This window comes from Lissotriton vulgaris, chromosome 12 (genome assembly GCF_964263255.1).
Source record: "Lissotriton vulgaris chromosome 12, aLisVul1.2, whole genome shotgun sequence".
Classification (NCBI taxonomy): Eukaryota; Metazoa; Chordata; class Amphibia; order Caudata; family Salamandridae; genus Lissotriton; species Lissotriton vulgaris.
Genome location: NC_141700.1, coordinates 34,634,360 through 34,647,630, shown reverse-complemented (window position 1 = coordinate 34,647,630; position 13,271 = coordinate 34,634,360). Strand labels below are relative to the sequence as shown.

At 43.5% G+C, this 13,271-nt stretch overlaps 1 protein-coding gene across 1 annotated transcript in view; it reads right to left on the bottom strand.

Moving 5' to 3' along the window:
• HOMER3 (homer scaffold protein 3) overlaps positions 1-13,271 on the bottom strand; it is a 260,237-nt gene that overhangs the window by 146,228 nt on the left and 100,738 nt on the right. Inside the window, exons 2-4 of the mRNA XM_086946909.1 lie at positions 10,492-10,648; positions 6,010-6,141; positions 4,445-4,552 (exon numbers count right to left, since the gene is read on the bottom strand). Coding sequence (XP_086803035.1) covers positions 4,445-4,552; positions 6,010-6,141; positions 10,492-10,648 — 397 coding nt within the window. The remainder of the gene's footprint in view (positions 1-4,444; positions 4,553-6,009; positions 6,142-10,491; positions 10,649-13,271) is intronic.

Here is a 13,271-nt window from a genome sequence, read left to right as displayed (position 1 = left end):
TGATTGCATGGTAACATCATACGTCCCAGTGTGATTATTAGAAATGGGGGTGCGGGGTTTGAAGAATATTTTGAGTTCCTTCCATGTTCCATTTTGACACCTTCTCCCAGCCAGGGTATAAATGACAAAAGACGTTAGTGAAGGCCCACTATAGAGCAACTTTCTGCAACTCACGCCCTTCCCCCTTGCTGAAAACATAGCACTGTTATCAACATAATACTTCTTTTGGCCAGAGCCTGACCCCGGTGGGATCACTTGAGGCCCCCCAGTTTGAAAAGCCCTGCCTCACACACTCTAGGATTTGTGACCAATCCCGTGAAATTATAAAGATTAAAAAAAACTGTGTCCGTCAAATATTCCAAAAAGAACCCTGCGGAGTACAGGTAGTAACGCTGCAGAGGCACACTTTTACGTACTCTTACACGCCTCGTGAATCGACCCCAAAAGACATATTACAATATCAATAAAAGCACAAAGAGTTCACAGTCCTTTCGATTTGTACTAATTCTATATGACTATTCCCTGAATATTCCCATTTTAGACATTCTTGAGCCAATGGACACAGGCTGTCTAAGTACATATAATCAAGGACGTAAAAGCGTCCTAACGGAGCACTCGTTTATGTTTTCCAAACTTCCCTTCTGAACAGACGCCAAAGTTCCTATCTCACTTGCCATATCCTCCTGACACTAGCCCACTCCTTGGGCCCACCATCACGCAGACCCCACTCGCTGTGTCCCTCTGACATGAAACCACTCATGTCCCACTTCTCGGGTGCCACACGGGGCATCTCTGGGCATAAAGTCGCGGGACGAATTCCCATGTATGCGACGAAACACGTGTCGGCTGTCTGAACACCCAGAAATAAAAGGAAAAGAACGGAACGCATCACCGTGCATTTAATCTGTGCTTACCTTATGCATGTCCACGTTATTGCTATATAAATACGTGTGCTGAGGACTTGTGTTTTATATTTGTTAGTTGGCTTTGTCACTAGGTTTGGGGAGGTCGGTGGTTCTTCTCACCTTGCAGCACCGTAACCAAGACAACCAGCTTAATACTAATAATTGTGTTATTTCTCCTGAGTGGCACCTCCTTTCCCCACATCTAATACCACTGTTTGTTACATGCTTACATCTCTGGGCATAGTTAGGCTTCCAGTGTACCCCTACGATCACCCCGCTCCCTGGGTCTTTCTCACAGCACCCCACTCACAGAGCCACACCAGCAGCGTCCCACCCACAGCACTTTACTCACAAAGTGCCATTACACACAATATAAGTGAGCACAGCTTTCCCTCCTTTTAGCCCCCATGGGACAATCTGCCAGCTTTTTTTCAAACAACTGATACTTTATTTTATTTTTTAAATGTTCTTTTTTGACAAACCAGAGGTCTATTTTTAAGAACTGAATTGAATTACCCGTGAAGTCACTCAGCTGGAGAAACCAAAATGTAGTTCAGTTTAGGAATTTAATGCAAAAAACAGACTTGGGCTGGATTGGACTTTACGCATGGCAGAAAATTTCACAATAATAAAAAAATATTTAAAATACACCTCCAATTCTGTTTCCCCACATGATACTTCCAAAATAGGTCGTGCAAAGAGAGTACATGCATTTCACTGTGTCTGCTTTAAACTCTCGCTTGGACAATCTCATATGTGATATCGAACCTTGTCTCGCGCCACCTCAGACTGCTCGGGGAGATCCTGTGCTGAGGTAAACGTATTATCTGCGAGCAGCGGCAAGTGGGACATTGATCGACACAGGCAAAGTGCAGCAACCAACATCAGTCAGCTAAAGTGTGCGTCTGCGGACAAGAAGGCTCTGTGCTGATCATATTACCTACAGAGTTCACAAATTACTGCCCAGCAGCAGTCCAGTGCAAAGTCAATAGGAGTTAATGGGTGTTTGAACGTATTCTGACAGCGGCTGCCATCTTGCAAAAGGGCAGTCTAGTGTAAAGTCAATAGGGGCTATTGGGTCTTTGAACGTATTCTGGTAGCGGCTGTAATGTTGCAAAAGGGTAGTCTAGTGAAGTCAATATGGGCTAATGGGTGCCTGAAAGGATTCTGGCAGCGGCTGCCATCTTGCTATAGGGCAGTCTAGTGTAAAATCAATAGTGGCTAATGGGTCTTTGAACGTATTCTGGTAGCGGCTGCCATGTTGCAAAAGGGTAGTCTAGTGAAGTCAATATGGGCTAATGGGTGCCTGAAAGGATTCTGGCAGCGGCTGCCATGTTGCAATGGGGTAGCCTAGTGTGAAGTCAATCAGGGCTAATGGGGGCCTGAAAGGATTCTGGCAGCGGCTGCCATGTTGCAATGGGGTAGTCTAGTGAAGTCAATATGGGCTAATGGGTGCCTGAAAGGATTCTGGCAGCGGCTGCCATGTTGCAATGGGGTAGCCTAGTGTGAAGTCAATCAGGGCTAATGGGTGTTTGAATGTATTCTGACAGCGGCTGCCATCTTGCGATAGGGCAGTCTAGTGTAAAGTCAATTAGGGCTAATGGGTCTTTGAATGTATTCTGACAGCGTCTGCCATCTTGAAATAGGGTAGTCTAGTGTGAAGTCAATAGGAGTTAATGGGTGTTAGAAAGTATGTTGACATACGGCTGCCATCTTGTAAAAGAGCACCCCAGTGTAAAGTCATTAGGGGCTAATGGGTCTTTGAACGTATTCTGGTAGTGGCTGCCAGGTTGCACTAGAATAGCCTAGAATTTATGCCAAAAGGGGTAATGGGTGTTTGAAGGTATACTGACCTACGGCTGCCACCTTGCAATAGGGTAGTCTAGTATGAAGTCAAGAGGGGCTAATGGGTCTTTGAAAGTATTCTGGCAGTGGCTGCCATGTTGCAATGGGGTAGCCGAGTGTGAAGTCAATAGAGGCTAATGGGAGGTATGCCAACCTACGGCTGCCATCTTGCTAAAGGACAGCTTACTGAAAAGTCAATAGAGCTAATGGGTGTTTGAATGTATTTGAAACAATGGCTGCCACTTCGCATTACGACTTATGTGTAAGTAAGTTATGGGCAGGGTAACTGGAATTATGCAGCAAAGAAGAATGAAAATATTTGACAGCGTTAACCAAATTATGGGGCACAAAGAAGCAAATTAAACAGCATAATGTTGCCCTTTCCATGGCAGGATTAATTCGATATTTTGTCATTTTAACACACATTAATATTGTCTGGACAAAACTTTCACTGCATGAGTATCAGTTTAGCACCTGCATACATCAATCAGCAACTGAAAGGCGACAAGTTAACGTCTGCGAAGGGTCTGGCACTGCCTGGCATCACATGAGGTGCTTTATTTTTTAGTACATTTTCATCAGTATGAGAGAGAAACTTTTTTTGAATCTGCAAGATATGCAGTGCATGGTGGATTATATGGCACGCGGGGTACAGCCATAATCATGTGGAAAATACTTCAGCCGCAGAATTGCCTCATTGCAGGTTTTGCAGTAGAACCCCTGTATTCATCTCTTTTGGCTACCAGGGGTGCTCTCTAGTTGGACCGCAGCCGTTAGGTTTTCTGGGGCATTGCCAACCCCAGTGATGCCGGATAGGTGCCTGAGTCCTTGGCAAAGAATCGGAGAGACAAGAGCGTTTTTCATAAGAAGATCTCTTTCGAGACAGCAGAATGAACATGCGAATAAGATGCACGCATTTTAAATAAGCCTGAACATACCGGTATAGAGAAAAGAGAAAAGAGAAAATAAACAAACAGACGTCATATAGCGATACCCCGACACTGAATCTCCACCAAGAGTATCCTGTCAGAAAAGTCGATTGAACACTGTCCTACCTCATATCTACCTCGCCCTGACGAAGACCTTTTATAAAGTGATGGTCCAGAATCCACAAGGTCGAAACACGTTGGCATCATTTTTTGTGGATCAGAATTGGAAAAAAAAAACAAGAGACACTGCTTGACTCAGTGGGTAGTGCCAGAGTATTTAGGCTCACCCCACAAATCCCATAACCATCTCTGACCCTTAATAGGACCTCAAAGATATAAAGTGCCTAGAAGGAAATAGTTCGTTTCAGGCAGAAAAACAGTAGGACTCTAAAGAATCTTTGGGAACACACTCTGTTATTGACCATTCGATTTTTTTGAGTTTTTCTTTTGAGTTTGTATTTTGATTGTGTATAAATTCGTTATAATTGTTTTTTCCGATTCAGTAATGTCTATGTCTTGTATTTATGTTGTGCATAGTTGTGATATGAAATATTGTTGAGATCATTATGTACTGGAACTTGGGTTACCTACGTTTTCAGAAAGCTTAGTCAGAGTAAAAGGAGCAAGAAGCTCAACCACAGAGTCAATAAAAGGGACATCTGTGTTTAAAAAACTTTGTGTGATTTATGGTATCAGAGGTAAAACTGTTGTTAGAGTCCTTGGCGAGACACGCGCACCCACCCTTGGGTGACGCGGAGCCCTTACCTGCTGCGAGCTCAGGTGCAGCGCCGGGTGGGTCAGCTCGGTTCTGTCCTGAGACTTCTCCCTGGCCAGGCGGGCCGCCTCTTTCACTTCCTGGAACTTCTCAGCAAACTGGAGGAGAAAATGCGTTTGTGTTAGGGTTAGCGGCAAGCAGCCATACATCCTACGACAAAACACCTCTATGCATAGTACCCATGGGCAAAAACAGAACCAGACAGCTAGGCTTGAAGAAAAGAGCAGGCAAAAGAAAACTGACCCCGAGTCACTCGCTGCAGCGAAATAAGGGTTATTAGAACATTCTGCCCTCTAATGGCAGAATGTTCTAATAGCCTTATAGTCCTTCGTAGCAGGGCTGTACTGGCTATTAAAGTCCCGCTGTCTGGTTAAAGTCCCTCGCCTTCGGCTCGGGCCTTTAACGCTGGAGAGGGCCTTTAATAGCCGGTATAGCCCGCTACGGCGGGCTATAAGGCTATAAAACGGCTATGATGATCAGTTTTTAATAATTCCTTGGTCATTTTTCATTTTTCTCTTTGTCTGTCCTTGCCACCATGGCTTAATTTAGTTGTCCCTTCCTGCGGCATAGCATGGGTTTAAGCAAGGAATATGGTCCCTTTGACTGCTGTTGGGGTAGTAAAATACAACAATTATCAGGGTTCAATAGGCATCTCGGGGATCTTAGCCCTGGTGCCACTGCAACTGCTGCACCATCACTAGGTATGCCCCAGTCCCCGGCTCACCGTGTCTTGGTGTGTTGGGGTGGCCAGCCACTGAGCCCTGGTGCCACTGCACCTGCTGCACCCTTGGTAGCAATGCCTCTGTTCCCTGCGTTCTACATGACAACATTTGGAAGGCTAAGATTTTGGAAACTAAATCGTCTGAATTCATTTCCCCCACCGACCTGCGCTGAAGTGGGGCAATTTCAGGCGTGAGAAAGAAAAACCAAAGCACTTTGGAGGAAGGGGACAGAAGGAGACGGCGACAGAGACAATAGACGTAACACACTCACCTGGTGTGTTATGTCTATTGCAAAACATTACATTCAATTAACACGAGTTATAGCTTTAACATTCTGAGAATTCATTCACTGCAACAAGAGTTTTCGCCGACAAGTGCCTTTACCCACTGAGCTACCTTGTCTGGGTAATGAGTATCTCCTCATATGGCAAATATATAACCAGTGACCGAGTTAGCCAGCTCATTACAAGAAAATAACCATTTACCTGGGTTCGGGAGTAACATGCTATACGGCGTAAAGAACTCAAGCGCCTCCTTAGCTGTACTAAAGCGCTATATAAATGCAACTACAAACAATGTGCTAAAGTATAGTAATATATGTCAGTTTTGCATTTCATGTCATTTTCGCAGAATATTACACAATTACGCAAAAGCAAATACATTTTGCATCCCACCCAACTAACGGTCCAATAAGAATTGTATTTGTCTCAAAGAGGTCTGAGATGGTGCTGAGGAAACAAGTTAGGCAGAAAAGTAATGTAGTAAAGAGATAATTTGCATATCCTGCATAAATACAACGCCGTTCATACAATAATGCTGCCCTTGGGCATTACCTGCGAAAGCTGCTGCTCAGACGCAAAGCCCAGTCCATACACAGTATTCGCCCGGCTGTCGGCCCACTGCCCAAACTTCTGAGATGTCTTCGTGAAGGTCATGTTGGGAGTAATGGTGCTGTTAATGATGGCCTATGAAACACCCCCACCCAAAAGGAAACGAAAAAGACCTTTAGCATAAAAAAAAAAACAGAACAATACAGCAAAAATTGAGAATTGTTTCTAAATTACACTAAATGAACTTTTAAAATAAAAGCAACATTAAAACCACTTGAAATGCTTTTTCACTGTACAAATAAAATTCCCTATTGCACAGGACAAATCAATATATTTCATTTCTTCCACCTGTTTCATGGCAGATAATCAGGGTGAACAATTATATTTTCACAACAATGGGCGGAGGGAAATACAATATGTACTAAAAAATGTGCCACAATAAAACAAAGTATTACACAAAATGAAAGGACAACTTAAAAAACACTTACATTTTTCATTATAAGTTTTAATAACTGACATAAGATTGACAGTTTCTACCTCATATTAATGACCACTCTTAAACTGAGCATGGCTTTTCCCGTGGAAGGATTTGAAGAAAGTATAATATACTTTTATTGTGTTTGGTGACCCAAATAGTCTCTTGTGAAACCATCAGTACGTAAGTGTGATGGAGCAAGGATTCGCACGTAAAGCGACTTGCTCGCACTCATGAACCTCATTCAAATTATAATCATATTAATCCAACTGTCCGTCTTGTATTTAGCATTTTCCCCAACACACGGGTGTCCCCAAGAGGCTTGCCTATGTGTCTTTTCATTCTCACAAAGCTTGCACTAAAGAAATGGCCGCTTCGCTGAAATTCAGTCTGCGCATGCGTCGGTCATACCCATGTGATGTGACGCACTCGCATTCTGGAGGGAATCTGTGCTCATGCGCACTGTTGCAAACATGGCCGCTTGTCTCTCACCACGCTCTATGCTTGCAACTGCTGCTTTAGCCTATCTGTCTTTTCGCACTAAACTTTAATACTATTGCTGTTATAAAGTAAGGGGTGTGTAGAATTTTATCACGGTATACAGTGTGATCATTTTATGTGTGATTTTAATTTGTTCTCGCTTACTTTTCATGTATCGCGTCTCTGGGGGCTGGAAAATTCATAACCGGCGCCATGATGAGGCTCCTCTGAGTATTGCCATGTGACCTGGGAGAAACTCTACTGCGCAGAAGCTGAAACAAGCCAGCTGGCTCCTGGAGCCCAATGCGCCTGAGAACCCAGCACAAGACGATGAAATTCACCTTGAAACCCAGAGACATTGTTGCTATGCCTTGTACACTCGTATTTTCTACTGTATTCCTATGGATGGGAACGTGAACCCAAGGGGCGGATAAGAAAAATTTAAATTTATGATGGGAACGTTGAATTCTAGGAGGTGACAATGTCCGAGCCACCTCTCCTGACCAATCATAATGTGAGAAACTGTCACTTGCAACATTGATGGGTGGTCTAAGGGTCCCCAAACTGTATAATTACCCTAGTGTAGCTTAGGAAAATTGTCCGACTTGTCCGAGTAGCAGACCTGTCACTGACCCTACGAACTCTATAGGTGCTCAATCTAGAGTGCTGCGGAGCACTCTGTCCATACTTTCCACAAACTCCTAGGGGTGGAAATAGTCTTAAGTGCTGGCGAAGCACTTTGCTGGGAAATTTGAAAACCCAATCGGGGTTACTGGCGGATTACTTGCAGAAAGGGGTAACGCAGGCGTTGCTTCCGAAGATGTGGGTGTTGGTCGTACCTTGGTGAGCCCAGTCCTGACCCAAATCCTGAGGGGTATCCTGTCCTGACTGCCCGTGAGCTGTACCTGCTCGCATTCTGGCATTCCTTTTCTGAGGGTCCTTGTCCCCGTCCTTCCAAACTGACCCGTGGCCAGGGTTAGTCCTCATTCCTAATTAGGTAAATACTACCTTGTGGGTTTGCGTCTTTCTCTCACTTACTCTCTTTTTCCTTAATAAAGCACTCTTTGCCTGTGATATTGCCCTATTGCCTTGAAATGCAAATTATATGCAATTGTTTATTAGAATTGTTCCACCTCTTTTCCCACCTGTAGGAGATTATCAAACTGTCACAATTTTAGTGTGTTCCCGTTTTCCCTTTCCCTTAGCATGGTTGCAGTGAACTAAGTAAGAATAGCATAAGTAGCTTAGTCTAAATATACATTTTAGGTCTCTCGTTTAGTTTAACTTGTGTTGAATAGCGTGTTCACTAAAGGCTCTCATCCCATAGTGTCCACTTATACTCAAATGGTCCTTGCCCTAATTCAAAGTTATATTTTAGTTGTGATCCTAATGCTTGATGTGTTATTTTGTATATTGCTTATCCTAACCTATTCACTTTGAAATCTTCAGATACATTTTCAAACCCATCAGGTGTCTGTGGTTATTTTACAGATTATAGTGTGGAAAAATGTATTGTGGTTTATAAAGTATATTCTTTCCTAGGAAACCTGTCACCTATTCCCTGATAGCTCCTGATCTGTCTGGAGTAATGTGCCTGTGGTAAGTCAGGTACACGAATAGTGAGTGGTGTAAGAGACACCCCCCCGAATTACTCATAGTGGCGTGCAAGAAATCACCCGGTTCACTGCAAAACTTAGTCTTGGTCTCTCGCGTCAGGGCCCAGTGCGCGGGGTGAAAATTGGTAAACTTGTGACCCGGGTGACCCGCGCGCTCTATCAGTAATTTTCTGGTAGCAGAGGATGGTTAGGACTAGTTAAATTAGGTAGACAGGATAGTTGATAAACAAACTGTGAAATTAAAATGTGCTGCTAAAATTTCTATGCTGCTGATTTTTCTATTGCATTTTTCAAATATTTTGCGATGTTTTAAGGATTTATATGACTGTGTATATGATTTTACATTGCTGCTATAAGTATTATATGTAATATTAACAAAGAACTGTTTGTACGTGTTCAGTGTAGTCCGAATCCCCGGGGAAGTATATAGCTAACGGTGAGTAGAATCCGGTTAGCTGGAAAAGTCACTTGTTTAGAGTCATTAGTGTAGGGTTAAGAAATACCTGGAAGCACTAATTAGGATCTTTTCGTATCTGTATAATTAGCCACGAGTCCTTTGTATAAAACTTCCCTTGTGATATCACCTAGAAAGGGTCACATGTGGGAGGAGTAATAGGGTCTCCAAGGCTTGACTGGTAAGTAAGATAGTCCGCTGGTGAAATCCTGGCTCAGTACATATCCCCGACTAAGGTGGATGAGTCAGAAGAATAACGGGTTCTATATTACTAGTGTGAGGGGTCAGGCAAAGAAGTCTATCCAGAGTGAATGAAAAGTAGACAGAAGTGGTTTACTTGTAGTGAGAGGAAATTTTTCTACCTATTTAGAACACTCAAACATAGTGGCAGACGTTGTGTGTTAGTAACTAAGTTTTGCGCTCTCACTTTAGGAAAAGTTAAAAGTTTCCGTTACCTTGTGAAGGAGGGAGTCGGGCGGAAGGCTGCTCTGACGTCACTCCGTGCCGCGCTGGTATTGATCAGAACAGCGGGTGTGTAGTGAAGCCGAATTTGTAAGGGAGGGGTGAGTGCCGGAGCGTGGGACTTGGTCTCGCGAAAGGCCGCGCACCCATTGGATAAGGATTTTTGTATTCACAGTGTTGATTGGTTGCTACAAAATAAGAGTCGCGCTAGCATTGGAAGTACCAGAGTAAACAAAATTAATCAGGCCGAGTTAGAAGCGAGCCTGGAAAGGCATATGTGGCATCCTGAGTTCTTACCTAATCCACAGAACTCAGGCTTCTATAAGGAACAGATTATACGAGGTAGACCGCACATGATGTATGGAATAAAGAGAAAAATGTCATTTGCCGACAAGGTAAAGAATTTCTTTAAAACAGATAAGCCCATTAGAACGAGAGAGGGTGTGATCATTCCTCCACCGAATACTCCTGCTTCCTTCATGATGTTTGAAAAGGGGTATCATACCTGTGTGTGGCTAGAGAATTGGGCAAAGTATGCTGCAGATGACGGAGTTCTAGCATTTCCTATTGATGGTACCTTTAATGGTAGGATCCTGTTTAACTTAAGGACCCGCATGAATGAATTGCATCCCAGACCCAGATTGACCCAGTACGAAGCCTTAGAAGAGGTACCTCAATTGTACAAGACCACGTTCCTGCGTACACAGTAGTGCTTGAACGCGGGTGAGGTAGGTGCTTCAGCACCCCCATAAATCTTGAAAAAATTTGGATGGTGAATGAGCAGTAAATGGGTCCATCAAAGGTTTATATCCAGGCAGTCTTTTTTGTGTTTTAAAATAATCTCAGTCAAATGTACACTATAGCTTTAGTGAGGTGACATTATTGAACAGCACCCCCACTCTAAAAAGTGTTCCCCCACCACAGTGGGGGCGGGACTCCAAAGTATATGATCGTGATCCGCCTTGTGGATCCAGTTGGACGAGCCTCCTCCCGCTTACCTTAGTTCCACCAACGCTGATGACCCTGTACACGTTGCGCGTGGCGTCGTAGAAGTAGGAGACGGTGACCGCATGCTTGCTGGCGGGAATCCAGTTCCGCTTGGTGCTCGGGTCGATCTGGAACACGTGCGCCCGGGCACTGAAGATGGGCTGTTCACTGCAAAGAAGACCAAAGAAGAGAGGACTTTAGGATATATTTGGACCAATGGCAGTATCCGTACCTCTGTACGGCAGAGGATTGTTCAGCGAACTGATCGATTCTACGACATGACGCATCTACCACTCTACGCTGTGGGTCAATGCCCATAGAGGACCATATGATGCAATAAGTTTGTCTACATTTTATGGCAAGAAAGGGTACATCATGTGACACGTTGTGGTACAATCCGTGGCAGTATCATTCCAATAGTTTGCCTTTTTAACACGCATTAACACTGTCTGGGTAACGGTTTCACCTCACTAGTGTCAGTTTAATGCCTGACGACTTCCATCAGCAACCGTAAGGTGACCAGTTAACAATTTCTAAGTAACTTTTGATCTGTTTGAGCTAGAGACTTTTTTGTTAAAATCTGCAAAAAATGTTAAGCCGCTACTAAAAATAAATGCTGAAGGAATCTTCTCTGCTCCAGTTTACAAGTAGAAGGTAGATTTCTAGGAGAGAAATATGTTGTCCCTCTACTGCGGACTTCTTGGCCTGAAGAGCTGAGATATATTGATGCCCTATCTCTCTTCCGAAAAAGAAAAAAACACTTTTATTTGTAGTGTATTTAGACAAATCTCTTATCTCCATCTTCCATCACTGGCCTTCTCACATCATGTTCCTCTACACTTATCCACTCTGGTTTCCCATCTCTTCTCTGCCACCATCCTCACACTCTCAATCGCATCTTCCTTTACCTCCATCTAAACCTCTTTCTTATATCGGTACCCCTCTCCCTTCTATACAGCCACCTTTTTATCCTTCCGTTACCTGCTGTCTCCCTGGACTTCATTATCTTAGAACTCAAACCTTTCCCTGCCTCACTCCATTGTTTTCCTTTACTATCTGTCTTATGAATTCTTTGTGAAGAAATTGCCCATCTTAAGTTTGTTCTTTCTACAATATAATGACATTTTCCGTGTAAACATGCGCTTTACAAAAATGCGAAATAATGTCATATTGGGTTGACTTTGAGCAAGTGTCCCGAATGTCATTAACTTTGTTTGTGGAGTTTAATACCTTTATATTCATGAAAGTGGACTAAAAAATGTATGATTACTCAATACGGTTTACCAAGAAAATATATCTAAATTGTTTATCTGTAAACATGTATGCAAGACCATTTTTCCATAAACATTAGATCCAGTTGAACCAGCCTTTAATTAAGTTTATAAAGTCTGCATCCAAAACCTTAGGGCAGCTCCCCAAATGTTCCCTCTATTACAACAAAGAAAAAAAGAAAACAAACAGATGGAAAGAAAAACAAGGGGTACTGGGTTGGAAGTAAAAAGTCACAGATGTTTCTCTGGCAACGTGCAAAAGTGGGGGGGAGGCTTAAGGCTGGAAGCAAGGCTTAGAAAACGATGCTGCAGAGCGCGTGAATGGGAAGAGAGGCCGGCCGTGGGAGGTGGGAGGGGAAGTAGGAGAGTGCTGGTGTGCGATGTGCACGCGGGGGGCGGGGAGCGACAGCCTTTGAAGTGTGATTGGGGCGGGTAGCGGCAGCCTTTGAAGTGTGATTGGGGGGAGCTGCAGCTTTGAAGTCTGATGCAAGGCACAGACAAATGGTGGTGTGTGACGTGGCTCGCGCTGTGCACGCGCATAGATCACATGAACTGTGGCTAATCGGCCGTTGGTAGACTGTTCTTTTGCCCTTACTATAATCTCCGCCAGCAATGCGTAAGCGCATTGGCAGGCCGAGACCTAAAAAACATATTGGACCACAAATATTGTTATTAAGTTATAGAACTTTCCCCCCAACACTGGAATTCGTCTGCCACTCCTATAAGTGGGACCTTCTAAGCAAGGATGGATTGAAATCACATAAACCCACACATCACTGTAATGAACCCCAAAAGTCCTTTGTTCTTCTCTTACAAATTGGGGAGATACACTAGCAAACAATGCACAGGGTCTGTGCCTTATTCCACTAAAGGTAGTGTGTAGTGCTAAAAATGGACAAAAAAGAAATGCTGAATAGGGCCTCGCATTAATGCGCCCATCCCCAATCGGGGACTGACTCTGCATTGGTGCGGCAGGTTACACAGGCAGCCAGTGGGGTCCATATTATAGGAAGACGTATTGTACTGCAAGTTGCAGCTTGACCAACATTTGGCGGTATTAATTTTACGTGGAAAGAGATTTTCTCAGGAGCTGTAAAAATCATTGTAAAGGGTCTAGTACCAGAATATTGTAACCGGAAAAAAAAAGTTTCACTAAATTGGGGTCCTAAATATCGCTAACGAAAATATTTTCCCATTGAAGTTAATAACTAAGGATTCCATCCCACTGCTGAGGGCAGAGGGGTTATAAAGCGGTTAAAAAAGTCCACCAGCCGAGGGAAGAATGTTCTAAATCAAAACAGGATAAACTGATCGATAAACATTGGAATGTTGGAGCAGAAGGTCTGTGACTGGTATTACTCTTGAGAAACATCACTCACTGTCTTAAAGGGACCACTCAAATTGTGCATATTCTAATAGGAAATCTACCCCCATGGGATGATATTTTTCTTAACAATATTTCTGTCAGATAATTATGTTTGCAAATGGTATCCTGACATTGTAGAATTATCAATGACTAA